Here is a 10,574-nt window from a genome sequence, read left to right on the forward strand (position 1 = left end):
CCTAGTCTGCTCACCAGCTCCAACCAGGGTGCCTTCATTCCTATAGCAGGAACCACTTTGGCTCCCATCCTCTCCTTGGTATAACCTTGTCTGTTCACATTTTCTTCTCTCCCCTACAGCCACACCTGCCTCTTGGTTAGTCCTGAACCTGCCTGGGCTATCATCTAACTGTTCCTTCTGCCTGGACTGTCAGAGTGGCTCCTGCTGTCACCTCTTCACCTTCCTACTCAGATGTCCGTCTTCTGACAGTGCTCCTCATCCCTGCCTTAAACTTGCTTGCCCTGTCTCTGCCTCAGCCCACCTTCCTCCTGCTGTGGTCCCCATAGTCCCCTTTGAGCAACCTCATTGCATATGCAAGCATCTCCAAGCATCTGCTCCAAGGGCAGGCATTTCTGTCTTGTTCACTCACCCATCCCTCTTGTCAAGAGCCCTGCTTGACACCTAGAGGGGTGTGATAAATCTTTGTTGAATGAAGGGATACTTGGATAAGGGGACATCAGCTTCATGCTTCTCCCTGCATGGTGAGTACCTGAGGTCAGAGCCTGGTGCTTCCTGTCTCAGTGCCTGGTTGTGCTAGGCCTATATGCTAGGCTCTAGTACCTGGAGCCCCTGCAGGCCCTGACAGCTGCCTCAATCTCCACACAGACATCAATGAGTGTGTGACAGACCTGCACACGTGCACCCGGGCCGAGCACTGTGTGAACACGCCAGGTTCCTTCCAATGCTACAAGGCGCTCACCTGTGAGCCAGGCTATGTCCTCACAGATGGTGAATGCACAGGTAAGAAAGTGCTAGACTCTCCAGGAGTCCAGTTTCCGTGAAACTTTGTGTCTCAGGACTGCAGCCAAGCTTTTGGACTTGTCACGCAGACTCCACTGGAGTGAGTGTGGCAGAACCTCACATCTGCTCTCTAGGCTAACTGTCCCAGGGATGTCCCTACCCCTGCCCTGTCTCACTTCCCCCATTCCTGCACTTGACTTTCCTTGGGGTGGGGGTGGGGTGGTCTCTGAGGCTAGGGGTGGGAGCTGGGACAAGGGCAACACCTGCCCTTGCCCTTTCTACCACCTGCTGATCATTGCTATGCTAATCATTCTTATGGCCTCAGTTTCCCCATTTGCACACTGAAGTGGAGCCCCACAGATGATTGTTCATATCTCATTCACTGGAAAATTCTAGCTTTCTAATAAGAGGGATTTTTTTTTCAGTATCTCACATATTTCTTATGCTTCTTTTAATGCCAGACAGGGTTCTGGGTACCAGTAGCACTGGTGTGAGGTGACCTTTCTGTGACCTCATGGTAGAGGATGTGGGGAATACAGAGATGGCGAAGCAGTCATGGGAGGTAGGAGGATGTGTCTTCAATGAGCGTCTAGAAAGGCTCTCAGGAAAGTGACAGTGTAGTTGAGACATAGAAAAATGGGAGGCTACCTGGAAAGGGGCTGTGGGCATAGGGAACAGCAGGCACAGAGGCCTACGAAATGGAGGAAGGCTCCTGGCAAGGGCCCCAGGTGCGAGCCTCTGTGCTCCAGTGACAAGTGTGACTTAACCTTAGGATACAGTCTCTCACACGTTTCTGCCTGCTCCTCACCAGTGTGGTGTGATGGGTGGTAGGGAGTCAGGCTGCCTGGCATTCTGTAGCAATGGAAGCTTGCCTGTGCCTCAGTTTCTCCTCTTTCATAAAGTAGGCCAGTCACAGGATGTACTCTGTGTTGCTGTGAGAATGGGATAAATTTAATCATGTCACATGCTTTGGATAGTGGCAGGGATCATAGAGAAGTGTGGAGCATGTGGTTATGTCACTTTTACTCCTGGGACATGGGCCTCCTCAGTGACTCCACTCTGCCACCTTACTGGGATGCAGACCTTTGTGGGATTACAACGGTGTGAAGCTTCGAAGTGTGGCAGGGCTGCTGGCTGTGAGGGCAGGGCCTCCTGCCTCCCACCTCTAGTTGTGAGAGCAGGGCCTCCTGCCTCCTGCCCCTAATGCCCAGCCTCTGTGTGGCAGACGTGGACGAATGTGTGACGGGCACACACAACTGCCAGGCAGGCTTCTCATGCCAGAACACCAAGGGCTCCTTCTACTGCCAGGCCCGGCAACGCTGCATGGATGGCTTCTTGCAGGACCCCGAGGGCAACTGTGTGGGTAAGCAGGCTTCGGGCTGTGGCTCCTCAGGTCCTGCAGGCTTTAGAACCCTAGTGGGTCTAGCTGGTGGCCCCCCTTCTCCCAGCCTCACTATCTCCATCCATTGAGTGGGTATGTGCAGAATGGTAGCTGCTCTGCTCACCTTGGAGCTGTTTCTCACAGGGCCTCAGTTTACCTACTTGTGGGACCAAACTAAAAGAACACAGATCATGTGTTTTGAGCCAGCTGACAGAAAGAACTGTCTAGGATACAATATCGCAGGGTTCCTGACTGAAGTGAAATCCACAGTTGCTTTCACTGTCTAAAACCACTGTGAGGCTCTCTAGATTAGCTCCGTGCCATGGTTGAGACATGCCGTGTGACAGATGCCGGCCTCATTGTCCTGAGAAGGTCTGAGATGTCACTTACTCCTTCCAAACAGCCAGGGCATACCATGTCCCTAGAGCTTCTGACTTGTCTTCTGCTAGAATGCAGGTGGCAGAGGGGACAGTGGCACAGAGAGGCAAAGAGCTGGCAGCATTTCCTGAGTACCAACTATGCTCCAGGATTCTAGATGGGGGCAGCCATAGTGTTTGCTGAACTGTTTAGTGGGGAGACCAAATAGGCAGCCATGTTTACAAAAACACCAGGAATTCATTTATACTTTGATAAAAATAATAATAATAAACAACCATGACCAGTCTTGCCTTCCCCTTGGCTTTAGCTGTTCCATTGGACAGATGTGTTCACACTGTAGTCAGCCCACTGGCTGTGGCTTCTGGAGGTGGGATTCTCACGTGCCAGGGTTCAGGGGTGGTATAGTCTAGGCTTAAAACCCAGAGCTGGGCACATGAGTGGAGGAGGGGCAAGCCGGGCTTTCCATCACCTTGTCGCTTCTGCAGACATCAACGAATGCACATCGTTACTGGAGCCTTGCCGCTCAGGGTTCAGCTGCATCAACACAGTGGGCTCCTACACCTGTCAGAGGAACCCACTGGTCTGCGGTCGCGGTTACCATGCTAACGAGGAGGGCTCTGAATGTGTGGGTAAGGTTGGAGCCTCCCCATCTACTTCTCTGCCCAAGAGGCCCCATAGAGGGGCTGTCCGGACCTCAGGGTGTCTTGCTTGCCTGCCCCACAGATGTGAATGAGTGTGAGACAGGTGTGCATCGCTGTGGCGAGGGCCAACTGTGCTATAACCTCCCTGGATCCTACCGCTGTGACTGCAAGCCCGGCTTCCAGAGGGATGCATTCGGCAGGACTTGCATTGGTAAAAGACACTGGCGTCTGGGATCCACTGGGAACAAAGAGCCTACCCCCTCTGTACCAGTTGTCTGGCCTGGACCTCCCCAGATGGCTGTCTTCAAGCCTCCTCTCCCCTTGGCTAAGACTCCTTGCTATAGCCCCCTTACTGCCTTGTCTGCCTGTGTTTCTGCACCCTCTGGGACATTCCCTCCTGGCTGCCCACTCTGTGCCTGCTGCCCATTGTCTCCTTTGCAGATGTGAACGAATGCTGGGTCTCGCCGGGCCGCCTGTGCCAGCACACATGTGAGAACACACCGGGCTCCTACCGCTGCTCCTGCGCTGCTGGCTTCCTTTTGGCCGCAGATGGCAAACATTGTGAAGGTACTGCTCACCCTGCCTTCTGACCCCTGCCTTCTGAGCCCATGTACCTAGCTCCTACTTGGACAGGCAGCCTCTGATTCCTGCTGTGATCACAGGGAGTTTGTTGGCAGGACAGCACTGGGCAGCCATGAGCACTCAGGAGCAAGGTCACTTGTTTCCCACAGCTGATACCACCAGGCAGTAAAGCCTGGGGCAGTCTAATTTATCTGGCTTTTCAGAAACCAGGAATTTCATCCTGTGTGTAAAATCAGCAGCTCTGTATTCATGGCTGATAGTGTAAGCCTTGGAGTACACAGTGAGATAAACCAAGTGTGGCACAGGTTGTGGTTCAAGTCTGTGATGGGCCTGTAGCTGGGGAAGTGATATCACGGAGTTCCCACAGTTGCTTAGTCCCCTAGTGCAGCTGGCTCAGGTCCACTGGGGAAGAGAGCCATGAGGTGGCTCAGTGAGAAGCTGATCTTCAGCCAAGAGACCATGGCATCTCTGGCTCCAATTTCTTAACAGTTTTCCTCACTCCTCCAAGTGGGACCAATCTGCTGAGACCTCTGTGAGACTCCCAGTCCTTTGACCCTGTGTGTGTGTGTGTGTATAGGGGTGGGGTGGCTATAACAAGACACTGGGATAGTCACTCATACCCACTAGTGTCATTATACTGTGGGCATGCCTCATACCAGATTGGGTGTGGGCAACCCGGAGCAGACAGGGCCTCTACCTCCCCAGCATTCTGCCTAGGCATGATTCTTACGTTCACCTCTGTGCTTCAACTGGCTGCATGTTGGAGACCCGGAGGTGAATTGAGCATGGATTCTGCCAGCCAGATGCACAGCACAGCACAGTAGACGAGCCACATATTGACACGTGGCCTGTCTTTTGGGAATGGGCTTCAGTTCAAGAGTTAGATACGGTCGGCTGCCGTTGCCTCCTTTTGCATGCCCCTTAGTTCTTCTGCCTCAGCCACCTTTGCCTCATTCATGTTCCCTAAAAACACTCAGCAAGCTCCGACCTCAGGACCTTTGCACATGCTGTGCCCTACAGAGCCCCTGTCCTAGATGGCCACATGGCCCTGTCCCTATGATTACATCCTCCCTGATCACTTTGCCTATGACTGCAGCTCACATGAGACCTCTGTGAGACACCCCTTTCCATTGTTCTGATGTGCTTTCCCCATGCCTCTGAATGTACTTAGGCATGCTGGCCATCTTGTTTACCAGTCCCTCTCCTCCCCTCTTCTCTCCACACGTGAGCTAGCTCTTCCAGGTGAAGATATTGTCTGCCTTCTTCATGGCTGTTTCTCCAAGTCCAGTGTAGGCCCTGTGCAGTCTAATGGGAAACAGCTCAGTCGGCAGATGCTCTGAGGAAGCTATGAACTAGCTCTCCCTTCTTCACCCTACAGTAGTTCCTGCACCCTCCCCCACCTCAGCAATGTCAGCTCTTGGTGGCCTATTTTGTGCCTAGGTGACTCAAGAGTTCCAGTCATTGCGTGTTCCCAGCAGGGCAGTACCAGGCTTTGCCTTGGTTTGTCCTGGGGCCAGAAAACTTGCCCTTGCTGAGTGTCCTGCCTGGCCCCACCTTCCTCAAAGGGTGTCCGAAGGAAAGTCTCTCTAAACAAGGATACTGGTGAGCCAGCCCAGTCCAGTATATAGTCTGGGAGGACTCACTATGATGAAGACTCTGTCCCTGTTGTGTCCAGCCAGCAGATCACTACCTGGGTTCTAGCCTGGAAAGGCATTTTGGAAACCTGGAAGAGAAGAAGGGCTAGGCTGCGAGAGATAAGGAAGGAACCAAGACAAGCTCTCTGCTCAAGGTTCAATTTTAATGTCAGCAAACATGCTTTATAAAGAAAAGGGGAGGCCCATCCCTGGCCAAGCAAAGTTCCTTTGAAATAGATAGGTCAGCCTTTTAGTGAGAACTCTCGAAGAGGTGTTAACTCTACTCCGGAAGATTCTTGGAAGAGAACTGGTTAGGCCTCTGGCAGGTTGAGCCTCAGGCATGTAGTGGCACATCAAAGGAGCAGCACAGCAGGTGGCTCCGCTCAAACGGTGGCAGATGGTCACAGCCAGCCTTGCTAGGCTGAAAAGAGGTAACATGTCCCCACAGATGTGAACGAGTGCGAGACTCGGCGCTGCAGCCAGGAATGTGCCAACATCTATGGCTCCTATCAGTGCTACTGCCGTCAGGGCTACCAGCTGGCAGAGGATGGGCATACCTGCACAGGTGAGCCCCTCCCAGGACTCACATGAAGAAGGGGCACCTTTCCCCATATGCTGGGATCCCAGGGGATTTAGTGTGGGGTCTGAGTTCATATCCCAGCCCACAGTTTTCCTGCTGTGCGACCTTGGGTCTCTCCACTCTGACCTCAAGGTCCTTCTCTGTAAAGTATGATACCCTGATCTCAACAGGAGTACATCGCCCAAGTCGGGCTGGCACCTAAATAGCCCTTGGATGGTGCTGTCATTATTAGTGGTGCACAGTCCTGGGAATACTGTATATAGTCTGGGAGGACTCATTCTGCTCCCCATCTCCTATGTGGCTTTGAGCGATCGACTCCCACCACCGGAGCCTTCTTGTCTTCCCTTCTTAATGGCCCCTGGGCTTCCTGGCTGAGCCTGTGGATGGGTGAGGCTTACCAGCTGACCCTTTTTGACAGACATCGATGAGTGTGCACAGGGCGCGGGCATTCTCTGTACCTTCCGCTGTGTCAACGTGCCTGGGAGCTACCAGTGTGCATGCCCAGAGCAAGGGTATACAATGATGGCCAACGGGAGGTCCTGCAAGGGTGAGTGACAGCCTCCACTCCCACATACATAGTCAGGCAGCTCTGTGTCTGCATCAGGCTTCGAGCTTAGCACTAAGCCCACGTGTTCAGAACAACTGTGCTCAGGGCAGGGCAATAGTCCCTGTGTCTAGGCCTGGGATGAGGAAGGTGATGGGCTTTCTGCCATTTAGGCCAGCATAGAATCTTCCAGGTTTGGCCTTGAATCTGTACCCCACCCTGGTGTGAGGAGACAAGGGACTGTCTATGAACATACTGGAAGGAGAGCCTTAGAGATCTGAACTGCTGTCCTCAAATCTCTGTCAAACTGTCCAGGGGGCCTACTGGGATAGGAAAGTATGCTGTCCAGACGCCAGGGTATAGGGAAGGAGTCCTAGGGAGGCCAACACTAGTCTGGTGCCCTGTGTGTCTTGAAGAAAAAGTGAGTTGGTCCTGGGTGGGACAGGTAGGCAGCTCTGCATTCAGGTTAGTGACTGTGGCTGCTGGCTGTTAGCCCAGCATCCCAGGCTGTGGTGAAGCTTGGTATGTAGCGGGCAATCATGAACTTTATTCTGAGAAGCCAGCAGAACAGGACCCCTGCTGCTGTGTGCCCCAGTGAGATGGGCAGATGGCTCTGTAAGGGAGTGAGCTGTGCTCTTAGGCCACACAGCTAGCTTCCCAGCACCCGGGCTTCCAGTGTGGGTGGGAGTGGTTCAGGCTGGGTTCCTAGGCCATGAGGATTCTCTTAACAGCCCTCCTCTCCCGTTCCAGACCTGGATGAGTGTGCACTGGGCACCCACAACTGCTCTGAGGCTGAGACCTGCCACAATATCCAGGGGAGTTTCCGCTGCCTGCGCTTTGATTGTCCACCCAACTATGTCCGTGTCTCAGAAACGTGAGTGCCTTTAGCCCTGGTGTGATCCAGGGCTCTTTACTGCCACTGGGACACAGGATAAGAGTCAGATAAGATAAGGATAAGAGTCCTGCCATGGTCACCTCCTACCTTTTCCCAAAAAGTACTATGAAAAGATATAGAGAACTATCCATGCTAAAAAGAGGGCTGTCACCTCAAAGGGAGGTTTGATCTATGGTCAGATATGAATGACCACAGCCCAGGAACATGGATACAGGCTGACTCAAATAGCATGTTTGTGAAAACAGTTTTATGAAGTTTCTAGGGTAACAAAACAAAAGATTTATAAATGAACACACTTAAAAAAAAACACTGGTGGACACATGCAGGTTATGTAAACTGGGGAAATTTCTTGGCTATCGTTTGGTAGCATTCTTAGCCTTCGGGCTAGTGGAAGCTAGGAGTCTATTTGTGTATTCCCAAAGGATTTCCCTAATGACACATGCAGGTCACACCAGAGATGGGTACTGGGTAGCTATTAAGGGAGCTGAAGATAGCTTAAAATAATCTTTCTACAGGACCTGTAACATTCTAACTCTCCAGAGTCACAACCAGTTAATCAGCCTTGTAGACTCTTTAACACAGACAGAGTATTTGCTGGGCACTCCCTATGCGCGCACGCACGCACGCACGCACGCACGCGCACACACACACATACACTCACACGCACTCACACACTACATGCATTACCTACTGTGTAACAAACTCCCCGAATTACCATATATGCTCCTTACCTCCTGGGGGTTTCTGGGGGCCAGCAGACAGAGCAGCCTCACCAGTGCAGTTTCATGGGACAGCTGCCATGTCTGGGCCTCCTGAGCCCACCGTGAAACTATTCCTGTCCCTGCCCGATCTTCTGGCTGCTGGCCTGCATTTGCAAGGTCTGGCCAGGCAAACAGTCATCAGGTTGTAGACTGAGGCCATAGTGTCTCACCCTTGGCCAGCTCACTCCTCAGCCTCTCCAAGGGCTGCCTAGGCTGTGGCCTCCCTCGCGCAGGACACAAGATGCATGAGCTGAAGTACTTAAAGGGACTTAACTCAGAAATGAGAGCACCCTGCGCTGCAACAGGATACAGGTTGGGTATGGCGGGCCAGCAGGCTGTGCTGGGCAGAGGGCTGTGAGGAATAGGGAAGGGGAAGAATGGAAGGAACAAATATGTATGAAGAGAACTGCTGACAGGCCTGCTGGGACCTTGTGCCAGGCACGCCAGCCACACCCTCACAGGAGACCATCTTACAGCTGGGAATGGGGCCTAGATGGGTAAAGTAACTTACTTGTGGCTGCTGGATTCCTCTGGGTAGAGCTCACATTTGCTCCCTGGTCCACTAGTGCCTGAGCTAGCTGCTGGGGTCTGTCCCACATCTGGGATGGGAGTGAGGGTCCCTAGTCATTGACCAAGCATCTTTCCCTCACAGGAAGTGCGAGCGCACCACATGCCAGGATATCACGGAATGTCAAACCTCACCAGCTCGCATCACGCACTACCAGCTCAATTTCCAGACAGGCCTACTGGTACCTGCACATATCTTCCGCATCGGCCCTGCTCCCGCCTTTGCTGGGGACACCATCTCCCTGACCATCACGAAGGGCAATGAGGAGGGCTACTTCGTCACACGCAGACTCAATGCCTACACTGGTGTGGTATCCCTGCAGCGGTCTGTTCTGGAGCCGCGGGACTTTGCCCTAGATGTGGAGATGAAGCTTTGGCGCCAGGGCTCTGTCACTACCTTCCTGGCCAAGATGTACATCTTCTTCACCACTTTTGCCCCATGAGGTGACATGTCAGGCAATCCCTCCAGGTGATGCCTGGGCGGTGGGCAGCTGCGCCACTCCTAAGTGGCTTTTTGCTGTGACTCTGTAACTTAACTTAATCATGCTGAGCTGGTTGGTCTTGAGTCTCTACCCTAGAGGGAGGGAGATGCACCCCAGCAGGCACTGAGTACAGGCCAGGGTCACCCGAGGCTAGATGGTGACCTGCAAACTGGAAACAGCCATAGGGGGCTTCTGAACTCCACTCCTCAACTATGGCTACAGCTGACATTCCATTCCTTCATCCACTGTGTTCCTCAATTAAAAAAAAAAATCAGCTGTGCATGGTAGCACAGACCTTTAATCCTAGCACTGGGGAGGCAGAGGTAGGTAGATCTCTGAGTTCCAGGCCAGCCTGGTCTACACTGGGAGTTCTAACCAGCCAGAGCTACATAGAGAGACCCTATCTCAACAAGGAAAAAACGAAAGAAATCTCTGTGAGTTCCAGGCCAGCCTGGTCTACGCTGGGAGTTCTAACCAGCCAGAGCTACATAGAGAGATCCTATCTCAACAAGGAAAAATGAAAGAAATCATTTTAAAAGGTTTTTTTTTTTGCTGTTGTTGTTTAATGATAAGAGTAGCACATATACATTATTAAAAATGATCAAATAGCACAGAAAGGTTATTCAGTCTCTTTGACTTCTTTCTTTTGTAAAACACTGAAGATTGGCATCAGTCCTGGAATGTCACAGGGTCTCCAACTAACAGATGAGCTCAGAGTGAGAGCCACAGGTTTCTATTATGTCCCTGCCTCTTCTCCTGCCCGCACTTGCTACCCGCTACTCCCTCCTTCTCCCAGATGGGTTCTCGAGCTGCTTGGTGGGTCACCTTGGGTGTGGTGGTGGCAGGTCTGGAGTGGATGTGGGCAGAACTGAAAAAGACACATTTTCTTTGATCCTGAGTGAATTTCAGCTCTGTTGGGTATCAGCGAAAGGGGCAGCTGTGAGAATGTGGGAAACTGAGGCCCTGAGAGTAGAGGGGATATACCTAAGGTCTACTGTGAGGGTCAGAGTGGGCACACCCACATGGCTGCCCTCAGTGTCCTCTGAGACAGATTCCTGTGAGCAGTCTGGAACAGTTACATGTGGCGAGCAGCAGCCAATATGTTAACTGTGGTAGGAAGCTGGACTGGATCGAGCCAGTCTGCAATCCCAACTACTTGGGACATTGAGGCAGGAGGATTGAGAGCTAATGGTACTCTGTCCCAAAGAGTTACAAAAGGCAGGGGGTGGGGGACTGAGGATGTAGCTTAGTGGTAGAGGATTTAGTTGGTATGTGTGAGTACCACACCCAGTACCACACCAGGAAAACCAAATGATGGGGACAGAGTAGACATAGCCGGACTCTTCACA

The 10,574-nt window shown here is 52.4% G+C and overlaps 1 protein-coding gene across 5 annotated transcripts in view; it reads left to right on the plus strand.

Annotated features, from left to right (window-relative positions):
• The window catches only part of Fbln2 (fibulin 2), a 60,081-nt gene extending 50,234 nt beyond the window's left edge, over positions 1 to 9,847 (plus strand). For 2 of the 5 annotated variants that reach the window (NM_007992.2, NM_001081437.1), the window contains 9 exons: positions 646 to 780; positions 2,006 to 2,143; positions 3,025 to 3,168; positions 3,263 to 3,391; positions 3,622 to 3,747; positions 5,845 to 5,961; positions 6,395 to 6,523; positions 7,271 to 7,394; positions 8,829 to 9,847. In NM_007992.2, coding sequence (NP_032018.2) covers positions 646 to 780; positions 2,006 to 2,143; positions 3,025 to 3,168; positions 3,263 to 3,391; positions 3,622 to 3,747; positions 5,845 to 5,961; positions 6,395 to 6,523; positions 7,271 to 7,394; positions 8,829 to 9,186 — 1,400 coding nt within the window. In that variant the 3' untranslated portion in view covers positions 9,187 to 9,847. Of the gene's footprint in view, positions 1 to 645; positions 781 to 2,005; positions 2,144 to 3,024; positions 3,169 to 3,262; positions 3,392 to 3,621; positions 3,748 to 5,844; positions 5,962 to 6,394; positions 6,524 to 7,270; positions 7,399 to 8,828 lie in introns of those variants that run through there. The other 3 variants (XM_006505530.4, XM_030255156.1, XM_030255157.1) reach the window with 2 other exon arrangements.
• The last annotated feature ends 727 nt before the right edge of the window (positions 9,848 to 10,574 follow it).

This window comes from Mus musculus, chromosome 6, assembly GCF_000001635.26.
Source record: "Mus musculus strain C57BL/6J chromosome 6, GRCm38.p6 C57BL/6J".
Taxonomy (NCBI): domain Eukaryota; kingdom Metazoa; phylum Chordata; class Mammalia; order Rodentia; family Muridae; genus Mus; species Mus musculus.